This window comes from Oncorhynchus keta, chromosome 2, assembly GCF_023373465.1.
Source record: "Oncorhynchus keta strain PuntledgeMale-10-30-2019 chromosome 2, Oket_V2, whole genome shotgun sequence".
Lineage (NCBI taxonomy): Eukaryota > Metazoa > Chordata > Actinopteri > Salmoniformes > Salmonidae > Oncorhynchus > Oncorhynchus keta.
The window spans coordinates 8161892-8177732 of NC_068422.1; the positions used below are offsets into that span (position 1 = coordinate 8161892).

General features: G+C 40.4%; 1 protein-coding gene across 1 annotated transcript in view; it reads right to left on the reverse strand.

The window, feature by feature from the left end:
• Positions 1-1886: 1886 nt before the first annotated feature.
• Positions 1887-15841, reverse strand: part of LOC118375997 (heparan sulfate glucosamine 3-O-sulfotransferase 3A1-like) — a 68943-nt gene continuing 54988 nt past the window's right edge. Inside the window, exon 2 of the mRNA XM_035762645.2 lies at positions 1887-5204. Within this exon, the coding sequence (XP_035618538.1) occupies positions 4583-5204 (622 nt within the window). The 3' untranslated portion in view covers positions 1887-4582. The remainder of the gene's footprint in view (positions 5205-15841) is intronic.

Genomic DNA, 15841 nt, shown 5'->3' on the forward strand with positions numbered 1-15841 from the left:
GACCATCTCGAATCCCACCGTACCTTCTCCACTGTGCAATCTGGTTTCCGAGCCGGTCACAGGTGCACCTCAGTCACGCTCAAGGTAGGATATCATAACCGCCATCGATAAAAGACAGTACTGTGCAGCCGTCTTCATCGACCTTGCCAAGGCTTTCGACTCTGTCAATCATCATATTCTTATCGGCAGACTCAGTAGCCTCGGTTTTGCTGATGACTGCCTTGCCTGGTTCACCAACTACTTTCCAGACAGAGTTCAGTGTGTCAAATCGGAGGGCATGCTGTCCGGTCCTCTGGCAGTCTTTATGGGGGTGCCACAGGGTTCAATTCTCGGGCTGACTCTTTTCTCTGTATATATCAATGATGTTGCTCTTGCTGCGGGCGATTCCCTGATCCACCTCTACGCAGACGACACCATTCTGTATACTTCCGGCCCGTCCTTGGACACTGTGCTATCTAACCTCCAAACGAGCTTCAATGCCATACAACACTCCTTCCGTGGCCTCTAACTGCTCTTAAATGCTAGTAAAACCAAATGCATGCTTTTCAACCGTTCACTGCCTGCACCCGTCTAGCATCACCACCCTGGATGGTTGCGACCTAGAATATGTGGACATCTATAAGTGCCTGGGTGTCTGGCTAAACTGTAACTCTCCTTCCAGACTCATATCAAACATCTCCAATCTAAAATCAAATCTGGTCCTTCTGTAGCTCAGTTGGTAGAGCATGGCGCTTGTAACGCCAGGGTAGTGGGTTCGATTCCAGGGACCACCCATACGTAGAATGTATGCACACATGACTGTAAGTCGCTTTGGATAAAAGCGTCTGCTAAATGGCATATATTATTATTATATATATTATATAAATCTAGAGTCGGCTTTCTATTCCGCAACAAAGCCTCCTTCACTCACGCCGCCAAACTTACCCTAGTAAACTGACTATCCTTCCGATCCTCGACTTCGGCGATGTCATCTACAAAATAGCTTCCAGTACTCTACTCAGCAAACTGGATGCAGTTTATCACAGTGCCATCCATTTTGTTACCGAAGCACCTTATACCACCCACCACTGCGACCTGTATGCTCTAGTCGGCTGGCCCTCGCTACATATTCGTCGCCAGACCCACTGGCTCCAGGTCATCTACAAGTCCATGCTACGTAAAGCTCCGCCTTATCTCAGTTCACTGGTCATGATGGCAACACCCACCCGTAGCACGCGCTCCATCAGGTGTATTTCACTGATCATCTCTAAAGCCAACACCTCATTTGGCCTCCTCATCCCCATACTGTTTATATTTATTTACTTTTCTGCTCACCAATATCTCTACCTGTACATGACCATCTGATCATTTATCACTCCAGTGTTAATCTGCAAAATTTTAATTATTCGCCTACCTCCTCATGCCTTTTGCACACGGTGTATTATGGATTCTGTGTTGTCTCTGTGTTGACAACTCTGTGTTGTCTGTTCACACTGCTATGCTTTATCTTGGCCAGGTCACAGTTGCAAATGAGAACTTGTTCTCAACTAGCCTACCTGGTTAAATAAAACATTTAAAAAATTAAAAAAGAAGGGTGGGGGTGTATGTTTCATGATTCATGATGTTTCATGATTCACCTTGTTGCTCCACTCCTATAAAACAGGAAGCACGTGCTTAGGTCTATCCAATGTTTATCTGACCAATTGGATTCCACGCTTAAAGATTGCTTCGATCACGTGGACTGGGATATGTTCCAGGTAGCCTCAGACAATAACATTGATTTATACGCTGACTCGGTGAGCGAGTTTACAAGGAAGTGTATAGGGGATGTAGTACCCACTGTGACTATTAAAACCTTCCCTAACCAGAAACCGTGGATTGATGGCAGCATTCACGCAAAACTGAAAGCATGTACCACTGTATTTAATCAGGGCAAGGTGACTGCAAACATGGCCGAATACAAACAGTGTAGTTATTCCCTCGTAATGCAATCAAACAAGCAAAGCGTCCGTATAGAGACAAAGTGGAGTCACAATTAAACGGCTCAAATACGAGACGTATGTAGCAGGGTCTACAGTCAATCATGGATTACAAAAAGAAAACCAGCCCTGTCGCGGACATCGACGTCTTGCTCCCAGACAAATTAAACAACTTCTTTGCGGGCTTTGAGGACAATAAAGTGCCACCGACATGGCCCGTTACCAAAGACTTAGATATTACCTGTTAGTTACTGCTGTACTGTCGGATCTAGGAGCATAAGCATTTCGGTACAAACACAATAAAATCTGCTAACTGTGTGTATGTGACCAATACAATTTGATTTGATTTGTCAGCTTAATCAAAAATGTCCTTCACATTTCAATAGGGTCTTCTGCGATAAGCGTTGAATCTAGCCAAGGTCTAAACACTAGCGGAATAAGCAAGGGTACCAAGCGGTATAGAGTGGCGAGGTGTCTCTCTTGAGAGAAGACAAACCTTTCTTCCCCTTGAGCGTCCCCTGGAGTGTCATCTGTGGTTGCCAGTGCAATCTCTTAACCATACACATTAGCAACCAGTTCCACACAGTGTTTCAGAGCCAGGGGACATGAGGAGTGATGTTACCAACTTCTTAAGGCTGTGCTCTACAAGCCTCCTGGACTAGGTCCTCACCCTGCAAGGGAAACCAGCAGTCCAAAAATAAGCCTTTTAGATAGAAAGCATATTTTAGCATGGTTGGAGCCTCCTTTGACATCCTGTAAGCTTGGTCGAGATGAGCAGAGACAACTAGAGAAGGAGTTGTGGGGAGATGGGAGAGGGTTTATAATTCAGGGGCTGCACAAAGATCTTTGCTACGCAGGATCACCATTTCGCGTAGCTAGTTGTAGTTATTTGCTGTGTAAATAAGCCTTTTCTCAAAATAACTTTGACACAACAGTACTTAACCTCGTAGGAATACATCTGCTGTACTGTGGTCCATTGAGTGACTGTTCTGAAGCATAACAACAGGCCCACTGGTGAGGATGATAAGGCAGGATCAGGACTTCACAAATGTGAACTGTTTATAAAGTGTGATTTAGAAATCCAACATGACTTCAAATGAAATAGACAAAATTATAACGTACGTATGATAAATAGTTATGGCAAATTGATATGTTTCCCCCTGAACTCATATTGAAAACACTGAGCATGATGAAGTTTCCCTTTGAGGAACATTTGAAAGGGGAGAGGCTTTTTGGAAGCTCACAACCAGGCAGATATAAATCAAAAACACAACTTCAAAATTGTTCTCTGGCTCCTTTAAAAAGACACAGAGAGACACCTCCATCCACGGTTGCCTCCGAGGCAAGGAAAGGCTGGATGACAGCAACTGTTTTCAGTTCACAAGGAGGCATGTTAAAGAGGAAATCTGAGAAATCATTTGGTTAGGCCCACTAGAGGTCTCATTATAACATTAGTTGATGAGTTGCTGTTACTGATACAACAGTTGACTAACTATGCATCCCAAATAGCACCCTATTCCCTATGGGCCCTTGTCAAATGGTACCCTATTCCCTATGGGCCCTGGTCAAATGGCACCCTATTCCCTATGGATGCTGGACAAATGGCACCCTATTCCCTATGGGCCCTGGTAAAAAAGTAGTGCACTATATAGAGAATAGGGTGCCACTGGACACTTCCATTGAGTGCTATCTTTACTCTATCTCGCTCTCTACCTTGTAATTCAATCAACTCCATTAACTCAGCGTGGGGAAACTGCCCTCAGAATAACAAACCCTCGCAGGATTATAATTACAAGCTCAGCAGGAAAAGAGTCCGGGAATCTCATATACAGATTCTAAATGAATAACCTTAATAAACATAATAAAGAAAAAACATGTGTACAGTATAAAACAACATTATATAAGCACAGAAAACATAAAGCATATCAACATGTATATTATATTCCGCACATGTACACCATCTTAAATAAATGAAATGCAGTTTTAACTTTTCAAAATGTTTCTAGAAAAATAGAATTCTTTGAAAAGCAGCTGGGTTTGCTTTGCAATATGGTATAGAATCACTCAGACAAGGCTTTTTATCCAAAGTCTCTCTGTTTTGATTTTATATAACCTCCTATACAGTAACAACATATTTGTCTTTTGTATCACTGAAAGGTTCCCAAACAGAAAGCCCTCTGACAGGAACTACAGGGAGAGGTAGAGATGCAGTATCTCTCTGTATTAGAACCACCACATGCTCTATAAGGGATAATCCCTCTCCATTTCCTTCAACCAGCCTCAGTTGATATTGGTTCTGAGACACAGTGCCAGTAAGAGCAGATAAGACCTTTTTCCCCGCTATCACAGACACATATTGCCTCTTGGCTAAGTGTTGTTGCTGTCCCACAGTTATACTGCAGTGTCAACAGTCATCTGTGTTCTCTGGTCATCTGTATTCTGGAGCGGCAGGTAGCTTAGCGGTTAAGAGTGTTGGGACAGTAACTGAAAGATCACTGGTATGAATCCCTGAGCCGACTAGGTGGACAATCTGTTGATCAAGGCACCTAACTATAATTGCTCCTGTAAGTCACTCAATATGAGTATCTGCTAAATGACTCAAATGTAAATCCACCAAGGCAAAATCAGTTGTCCCAACCAAACATGCGTCCCGTCATCTGGTAGAACTTCATGTTGAAAGGCCTGTAGAAGTCCCGTAGCCTCTGCACCACCTCTGGGTGGATGTTGGGGTGGGTCCGCCCTTTGGTTTTGCCCAGGCAGTGGGGCTTGCTGCTGCCCTCAGCCTTCTTGAGGCAGGAGAAGCCCTTGGTCTGGTTAAAGTAGAAGTGTTTGTCTGTGATGATCCTCTTGAGTCCCAGGAAGTCCTGCACCCTGCCCAGCTCTCCGGCCGGGTCGCTGATCAGACGTTCCCCGCTTACGAACAGAATCTGGCCCATGGGGAAGTACTGTAGCCAGTTGTCCAGGTGCTTGGCATAGATGCCGATCTGGATGGCGCTCCAGGACGTGTCGATGAGCCCCGTAGTCCTGTTTTTGAAGGTCAAGCTCTCGAAGGTGGGAATTTTTGGGTTCTTGGACAGCGTCTGTGTGTAGTCAGAGATGGCCCTGGTGATGGGGTCCCTCACCACCACGATCAGCTTGGTGTCCCGGGACATGGCGGAGATCCGGGCCGGGGCCTCTCTGGTCACAAAGTAGCTGGGGGTCTTCTCCATGGTGATCTGGCCCTCCAGGGTCTTGGGCATCAGCTCTCTGAAGAGAGGAGAGGGATACGTTGAGAAGACAAGACCAATTGACTGACTGTCAGACCTACGTATATACTTTGACAAGAACAACTCTAAGTACAACAAACATGTGAGACTGAGAAAACACAAAACAAACACATCTATTTTCATTGGAATTGTCTTGAATTTTCTTTATCATGCAGCTACAGTCTGCAAGCTTTAAAATCAGTCAGAAAAGCAGGGCCAAATGCACAGTATCATATCTACACTTGTTGATAGTTGTGTAGTGTGTCTGAGAGTATTGATAGTTGTGTAGTGCACCAGAGTATTTTATTTGATATATTTTTACCTTTATTTTACTAGGCAAGTCAGTTAAGAACAAATTCTTATTTTCAATGACAACCTAGGAACAGTGGGTTAACTGCCTGTTCAGGGGCAGAATGACAGATTTTGTACCTTGTCAGCTCAGGGATTTGAACTCGCAACCTTACAGTTACTAGTCCAATGCTCTAACCACTAGGCTACCCTGCCACCAAGTATTGATAGCTGTGTAGTGTGTGGGAGTATTGATAGGTGTGTAGTGCATCAGCGTATTGATAGTTATGTTGTGCGTGGGAGCGATGTCTTTTCTACGGTAGTGTTTCCTATGCAGCCTATTCCCTGATTATATAGTTCACTACTTTTGACCAGGGCGCATCACAAGTAATATATTGCAGTTTTCAGCTAATTTCCTGCAGTTCTACACATTTAGGCATGTTAATCTGATATCTGAGTGAGAATGACTAACAACATCAATGGGGGCCCACTGGAGGTCAGGGCCCAGGGAAGGTGCCTGGTCAATATTTGGTCATGATTACTACAAGTTTAGATACCTGACTAGACTAACTATCATTGTTAGCTTACATGTTTAATAATACAATTTGTCATCTAACAAATTATAGGTAGTCAGTGAGTGACTGTGTGTGACTGACATAACAAGAGACAACCTGCCGAATGATGTACAACCACATTTCTAAATTGCATCTGATGTATTCTACTATTCTACTATGATGTATTCTACTACTATTCTACTACCCTGACTGAGTTCCCCAAAAAGCTTTTGTCTCTTATGCTTGGAGCCGGCCCTGAATGCCCTGTACCACTAGAAGAAAACAACAGTGTTAACAACCTTTCCCCAGCAGAAAGAAACTCATCCTTCGTTCGTGACACGTAGCAGTGGAACAACATGTTTCTAAGCTTATCTGAATCTGGATCTGGAACGTCATCAAATAGACTATTTGAGAACCACAATTTGATTAATTGCTGCATGGACATATTCTCTGTTTGTTATTCTGTAGATATTAAAAATGAAAAGTGTTCATATCAGGCCGCATAATATTGTGATTAGAGATATTTTTTTCTTCAGTTTTAATATCACATTTATTGGACACTTGATTTGGAAAAGAGAAACCCTATGTTTCGGGGCGCCTTCTAAACAGCTGCAGATGAGTGAACAGACCATAGCAGAGACATAGTAGTCGCAGCAAAAGTGGTCCTGTTGGACTCAAGGGCTGTTTCCACAGTGGCATCCTATTCCCTATATAATGCACTACTTTAGAACTCTGGTCAAAACCAGTGTACTATGTAGGGAATAGGGTGCCATTTGGAACCAAGCCTGGGAAAATAAATCCTGGTGAAGAAAGAATACCCATAAATCCCACCTCAAATATTTACAGCAAAAAAGTTAAACTGGGAAGGCCGCTCAGCCTTAATATTTGCTTTAACGTTTTCTTTGGCAATATTTCTTAATCTATGCGGGCCAATTTTTCACACAATCTATTCGGCCATGACACCCCACCTTTCCAGCTTCTCTCCTCTGTCTCCCCTTCCCTCTCCACCCTCGCCTCTCCTCCGCTGCCCCAAGTGCCTTCAGGACAGTGACCTGAACCAAAGCAGATAAAAGCAGCCCATGAATCATTAACGTCTCCTTCTCCTTCTCCCAGCCATTTAGAGCCTCCGCAGAATGCAGACTTAAATTATTCATCCTAGCTCTCTCTCTCTCTGCTGGTGTGGCTCTGCTTAAAGACCAGGATGTGTGTGTGTGTGTGTGTGTGTGTGTGTGTGTGTGTGTGTGTGTGTGTGTGTGTGTGTGTGTGTGTGCTGACAAAGTGCCCTGCCTGCGCTGCTCCCATGGCAGATGCTTTTTACTGTCCGTGACGGAACTACTGAGCTGTGCTTGGGGAAGGAGGCGGGCTCAGCCGCTGTCAGGTCCCCTGGTTGGTCAAAATGGGGAGGAAGAAAGGATGGGAGGAGGAGAGTGAGGCCTACTCATCTTTTCAATCTCAGGGCCTTTATAAAGCGACACGGCTCCACACAGCCATCCTCCGCCACCAAACTTGCTACTTTCCTAATGTGATGGCAGCACTGTTTTTCTGTCTCACAAACAGTCAGGTAAAAGATCATGCTCCGTTTAACCTCCATGCAGCTAAAGAAGACGAGGTATCTGAGATGCCACTAGAGAGATGTGTTTCTCAGAGTGAGAGTGCTTCTGAGAGATGCCAGTTGTCAGACTGTGAAGTGGATGACTACACTACGCCCTTACGCTTCTCTCCAAGATTTCCCTCTTGCACTGATGCTGAGAAAGTCAAGATATTTGAATAAATGTCCATATCCAGCCTGAAAACAGAGGTTTTGGTTTCACCCCAAAAAATGACCACATTCAATTATGGCAGTGTCTTTTCGGTTCCACTATGACACCTAAATGTGTTTAAAATAGTTTATTTTTTGCCAAGATGTATCCACCACAGGAGGCTATTGAGGGGAGGACTGGAAGTCTGGAATGGAGTGAATGGAACTGTATCAAACACATGGACACCATGATGTATATCAGACCCGTCCTCCCCAATTAAGGTGCCACAAACCACCTGTGTGATACACAGAGAGCTTTCACCTTGAAGTGTCCCTCCGTGGTTTATGTGCCTCTCCTGCCCTTCAGGGTGCAGATGCTTCCAAGGTATAATAGCCTGAGCCTCCTGAGTGACTCTAAACTGGCAGCCTCATGTCACAAGATCAGGGTGAGGCAGCACAGCTACACACAGTTAGTTCTCCAGTTTTAAAATATATATATACCCTGAGAGTGTTAAATCAACACTGAAAGCGGAACAGTGTTAAATTAACTACAGCCTTATTAAAATATTTCACAGAGTGTCTTGCCGTTCGAGTTTATTGTAACAGTTACCGCCCATGACTGCACTTGTTAGTGACAGAGTGTCAATGGTGGGTGTAGCTGGTGCATGGAAGTCAGGGACAGGAGAGCAGAGATGACTGGACAAAGCACTTTACTTAGGCAATCATCATACAGAACGCAACCTCGTGACAAAACAAATTCCCAAAGAACAAGTAAGGCAGCCCAAAGTACAAAACCTTTAGTACAAAGTACTGGCTGCCACAAAGCACGGGTATAAAACAAAACCTGTCGCAAACCAGCCGGCAGCGTACCAACCCTGACAATAAACAATACCCCACACAGACATGGAGGGAACAGAGGGCTAAATACATGTTAATTAGTAGGAGACGAAAACCAGGTGTGCAGGAAGACAAGACAAAACAAATGGAAAATGAAAGGTGGATTGGTGACGTCGACCGCCGAACAAAGCCCGAACAAGGAGAGGAACACAGAGACAAGGTTGCTGCACTCATTTTTGGTCTTATGATCTTCACCAAGTGAGATCCTAAGCGAATATATTATTGTAAAAAATATATATACAGTATTTAACATAATACCGGACATATTTCGCAAGGACTTATTTTGAAGGCCTAGTTTTACCTTACAACTGGGGCCTAAAACTAATACACATCACTTTGAATCAAAACCACACCCATCATCACACCCATCATTATCATTTTTACCCAGCATGCCCTTTTGCATGCTGCATTGCAGACAGATTTTTGGAATTTGTTTCAATATCTATGTTTCCGCCTGAGAATGTATTTGCCCCATCATCTCCGTGGCCTGGCTATCACCCTGGTTCGTGGTCTGCTCTCCTATGTGCAGTGCAGAGTTACAACATTCTGGTAACTTTCTCAAAATTCCAGGGTTTTCCAGACATCCTGTTTGGATGAATTCAGATTTCCTGCTTATTCCCTACTGATTCCAATAATATTCCAATCAGGATTTCTTGAAAAACTAGGTTTGGGAAAGGGGGGTACTGAAGGAGGTGCAGAGTACAGGAATGGGACTGTGGTTATTTGAGGTTTGAAGTTGTGTTGCAAATGGCACACTGAGCCCTATGGGCCCTGGTCAAAAGTAGTGCACAGTGCACAATAAAGGAAATAGGGTGCAGTTTGGAATCCATCCACTGAGGTTAATAAAACCTGATTACAGAAAGAACAGAATCAGAATAGTATCAGGACAGTATCAGGATTGTATCAGGAGACTATCAGGATAGTATTGGGTTAGTATCAGAATAGTATGAGTATAGTAGCATGATAGTATCAGGAGAGTATCAGAACAGTATCAGGACAGAATCAGATCAGTATCAGGATAGAATTGGGATAGTTTCATGAAAGTATCAGGAAAGTATTAGAAAAGTATCAGGATAGCATCAGGATAGCATAAGGATAGTATGATAATAATATCAGGATAGTATAAAGATAGTAACAGGATAGTATCAGAATAGGATCAGGATAGTATCATGATAGCATCAGGATAGTATCAGAATAGTATGAGGATAATATCATGATAGTATCAGGACAGTATCAGAATAGTATCAGGATAGAATCAGAATAGTATACGGATAGTATCAGGATACTATCAGAATAGTATCAAGATAGTATCATGCTACTATCAGGAGAGTATCGGGATAGTTTTGGGTTAGTATCAGAATGGTATGAGGATAGTATCATGATACTATCAGGAGAGTATCAGTACAGAATCAGAACAGTATCAGGATAGTATTAGGATAGTACCATGATAATATCAGGAAAGTATCAGGATAATATGAGAATAGTATCAGGAGAGTATGAGAATAGTATCAGGATACTATCAGGATACTTTGAGATTAGTTTCAAAATAGCTATAGTATCAGAATAGAAACAGGATAGTATTGGGATAGTATAAGGAGAGTATGAGAATAGTATCAGGATACTATCAGGATACTTTGAGATTAGTTTCAAGATAGCCATAGTATCAGAATATAAACAGGATAGTATTGGGATAGTATAAGGATAGTATCAGAATAGTATCAGGATAGTTTCTGTCACGCCCTGGTTGAAGTATTTTGTGTTTATCTTTATGTATTGGGTCAGGCCAGGATGTGGCATGGGGTTTTTGTATTGTGGTGTGTTTTGTCTTGGGGTTTTGGTGTGTATATATTGGGATTGTAGCTAGTGGGGTGATCGAGCAAAGTGTATGGCTGTCTGGAGTGGTTCTCAATCAGAGGCAGGTGTTTATCGTTGTCTCTGATTGGGAACCATATTTAGGCAGCCATATTCTTTGAGTTTGTCGTGGGTGATTGTCCTTAGTGTTCTTGTTCCTGTCTGTGTTAGTTTACACTAGTATAGGCGGTTTCGGTTTTCGTTACGTTCTTTGTTTTTGTAGTGTTTGTATTTTAGATTCGTGTTACGTTTTGTTCATGGATCGCAATCTACACACGCTGCGTTTTGGTCCGACTCTCCTTCACACCTAGAAAACCGTTACAGTTTCCGAATAGTATCAGGATATAATCTAAAAAAGTTTTAGGATAGTATCAAGATAGTGTCAGAAGAGTATCAGGATTGTTTCTGAATAGTATCAGGATAGTATCAGGATCAGTATCAGGATAGTATCAGGATAGTATCAGAAAATTATCCAGATAGATTCAGAATAGTATCAGGATGTAATCAAAATAGTTTTAGGATAGTTTCAAGAGAGTATCAGGATTGTTTCTGAATAGTATCAGGATAGTATCAGGATAGTATCAGGACAGTATCAGAACAGTATCAGGATATAATCAAAATCGTTTTAGGATAGTATCAAGATAGTATCAGAATAAAATCAGAAGAGTATCAGGATAGTATCGGGTTAGTATCAGAATGGTATGAGGATAGTATGATGTTAGTATCATGATACTATCAGGAGAGTATCAGGACAGAATCAGAACAGTATCAGGGTAGTATTAGTATAGTATCATGATAGTATCAGGATAGTATGAGGATAGTATGAGAATAGTATCAGGATAGTATCATGATACTATCAGAATAGTATCAAGATAGTTTCAAGATAATATCAGGATAGTATCAGAATAGAAACATGATAGTATTAGGATAGTATGAGGATAGTATCAGAATAGAAACATGATAGTATTAGGATAGTATGAGGATAGTATCAGAATAGAAACATGATAGTATTAGGATAGTATGAGGATAGTATCAGAATAGAAACATGATAGTATTAGGATAGTATGAGGATAGTATCAGAATAGAAACATGATAGTATTAGGATAGTATGAGGATAGTATCAGAATAGAAACATGATAGTATTATGATAGTATGAGGATAGTATCAGAATAGAAACATGATAGTATTAGGATAGTATGAGGATAGTGTCAGAATAGTATCATGATATAATCATGATAGTATCAGCATACTCTCATGATAGTATCAGGATAGTGTCAGGACAGTATCAGAAGATAATCAGGATAGTATCGGGTTAGTATCAGAATAGTATGAGGATAGTATCACTGTAGTATCAGGATATTATCAAGACAGTATCAGAAAATAATCAGAATAGTGTTAGGAAGTATCAGGATAGTATCAGAATAGTATCATGATTGTATGAGGATAGTATCAGGTCCCCTCAGAAATATGGTAATGTGAGCAGGCCACCTGGTATCCATAACCATAATAGTAATATATTAATAAACATAATAATATTCATAACCATTAAAGTAATACAATTAAGAACATAATAATAACCGTAACATTACAGTAATATAATAACATAATATAATATAATATAAATAATATAATATAAATAATTATTAAACATAATAATAACAATAACCATTATAGTAATATAATAACAAACATCATAATTACCATAATTGTAATATAATAATACACATAAGTATAACCATAACCATTATAGTAATATAATAATACACATAATAATAACCATATCCATTATAGTAATATAATAATACACATAATTATAACCATATCCATTATAGTAATATAATAATACACATAAGTATAACCATAACCATTATAGTAATATAATAATACACATAATAATAACCATATCCATTATAGTAATATAATAATACACATAAGTATAACCATAACCATTATAGTAATATAATAATACACATAAGTATAACCATAACCATTATAGTAATATAATAATACACATAATAATAACCATAACCATTATAGTAATATAATAATACACATAATAATAACCATAACCATTATAGTAATATAATAATACACATAATGATAACCATATCCATTATAGTAATATAATAATACACATAAGTATAACCATAACCATTATAGTAATATAATAATACACATAAGTATAACCATAACCATTATAGTAATATAATAATACACATAAGTATAACCATAACCATTATAGTAATATAATAATACACATAATAATAACCATAACCATTATAGTAATATAATAATACACATAATAATAACCATAACCATTATAGTAATATAATAATACACATACTTATAACCATATCCAATATAGTAATATATTAATAACCATAACAAGTATAGTAATATAATAATACACATAATAATAACCATAACCATTATAGTAATATATTAATAACCATAACAAGTATAGTAATATAATAATACACATAATAATAACCATAACCATTATAGTAATATAATAATACACATAATAATAACCATAACCATTATAGTAATATATTAATAACCATAACAAGTATAGTAATATAATAATACACATAATAATAACCATAACCATTATAGTAATATAATAATAACCATAATAATAACCATAACCATTATAGTAATATAATAATAACCATAATAATAACCATAACCATTATAGTAATATAATAATAACCATAATAATAACCATAACAATTATAGTAATATAATAATACACATAATAATAACCATAACCATTATAGTAATATAATAATAACCATAATAATAACCATAACCATTATAGTAATATAATAATAACCATAATAATAACCATAACCATTATAGTAATATAATAATAACCATAATAATAACCATCACCATTATAGTAATATAATAATAACCATAACCATGGTCTTCGTCTACAAAGCAGAACTTTTCAGATGCTTGGTTCCCAATGCATAATTCAGCATATGGAGGATTTGTAGTTTGAATAAACTCTGCAATGCTAAAGAAAGAAAATCATCTCTAACTGTCTTCCCAAGGAATAAAGACTGGGGGTATAGTGGGGAGAGAGTTTGAAGTTGATCCATGATAGATTCATTCACAGGTCTGGGATGACTATACAGGGAAGAGAAAAGAGAGTGGCTTTTGTTCATGCAGGCTACACAAGAGCATTTATTTCAATTCCAACAGGAATTGCATGCAGTCTAATTAAACTTTATTGGCAGCGTAGGTAATGTAATGAACGAGGTACCTTCCCAGTGCCTGAGATTTACTGCATCTCCACAGACCTGCTTTGATGTCTTCTGTGCACTGCTAAAATACGACTCCCCATACACACTAATGCATGGAACACAGACAGCAGGCGTCAACTCATAAAACAACGGAGCAGAATGGAGTAAGGATATACAGTATGTAAGTGTAAGCAAGGTTTATATTAACATTTTGATGCTGGAGCTAACTTAAAGACATGGCGGAAAGTGGAAAGTGAATGGACGATTTATGGTGTCACATTTTCATTAGAAAATGAAACTGACAGGTTGAGTGGGAAACTTTTGAGAGCACAAACAAATAAACAATGTCTTTTTTAGGGAGAAAGTATGTGAGACAGAACACGGCCTAAATTGTACTCTGAGAGAATATGCTCATATGGTTCTACTAACTAGGCAATGTTGTCTGTCAAAACTCATTGGAGGTTACTCTATTCCCTGTTTGAACACATTCTGAAGAACAAGGTAATGCTAGAGGAGATCAGTCAATGAGTCCTTTGTAAGGTTGTCTATAAAAGGAGTACTTTGGCACAAATGGTCTGATGCATCACGGCTTTAGTTTCCCCCTCCCTCCATCCATGTTACTTTGCATACAAAACCCATGCAGCCTATATATGTGTAGTGGTAAAAAGGAGGAGGAGGAGGAAGAGTGGGTATTGGCACTGTATGATGGGGGATCCCCAATAAATACAAATACATACAGTACCAATACGCATTCCCCCTCATCCTACTCCTCATCTTCCTCTTCATTCTCCTTCCCTCCCTCCCACTACATAAACATTTTCAGGCTACATAGAGTACATATTGATGTATAGCACAGATTATAATCGGAAACAAATATATAACAAACAAAACAAAACTAGCAAGTAAACAAATCCCTCCTCTGGTTAGACTGGGTCTGGGATTGGACTGGGTCTGCGGTTGGACTGGGGTTGGACGGGGGCTGGGTCTGCGGTTGGACTGGGTCTGGGGCGGTGGTTGGACTGGGTCTGGGGTTGGACTGGGTCTGCGGTTGGACTGGGGATGGGGTTGGACTGGGGATGGGGTTGGACTGGGGCTGGGGTTGGACGGGGGCTGGTTCTGCGGTTGGACTGGGTCTGGGGTTGGACTGGGTCTGAGGTTGGACTGGGTCTGGGGTTGGACTGGGGCTGGAGTTGGACTGGGTCTGGGGTTGGACTGGGTCTGGAGTTGGAATGGGTCTGGATTTGGACTGGGGTTGGATTGGGTCTGGGGTTGGACTGGGTTTTGGGTGGGACTGGAGCTGGGTGTGGATGGTGGCTGAGTCTAGGTCTGAGTCTTGGGCTGGGTCTGGGGTTGGACTGGGTCTAATGTCTGGCCCAATTAATGAGTGTCTGGTGACCTGCAAAGAAGGGGGTCCCTCATTTACGTCTACCGATGTAGGATCTTAATTTGATCATTAAATTAAAAACTGCACTAACACAGAGTTAAATTAACTGTACTCCACATTTCATTTAGCCTCATTTTGACCAGCAAATAGCCTAACCACCAATCCAGCAACATTATGGACTAAATGTTCAAATCTTGTAGGATTATTTTTTCTGTAACAATACAGGTCATATTAAGATCCTACATCTGTACATGTCTCTCAATTGAGCTATAGAGGCCAAAAGGATAGTGGAACAGGCACTAAGAGCCATCCCGGTCCAATTGTCCCCATGTAGAAGCCTTTGATTCCTTCTTCTATTCCAGTGTGAAGCATACTGTACATCCATCCACTCATCCACTCCCAGAGTGTTTTCCACACGGCCGCCATGGCCGGTGTTGTGACCAGATAATCATCTGGTAAGTGTCTCAATATTTCTGCTGTTTGCAAGGGAGGGAAGGACAGAGAGAGAATAGCTCTGCTCAGCAGACATTTTCCAGGTCACTGCTTTCTAGCTGAAGTCGATGATGAGGATGGAGCTGGGGAGAGGAGGGTGGGTCAGTGATTTAGAGTAATGACTGCTGTGTGTGGTGGTATGTCCGCCTGCGCCTGTTCTGCTGGACCTACTGCTTTACAGCT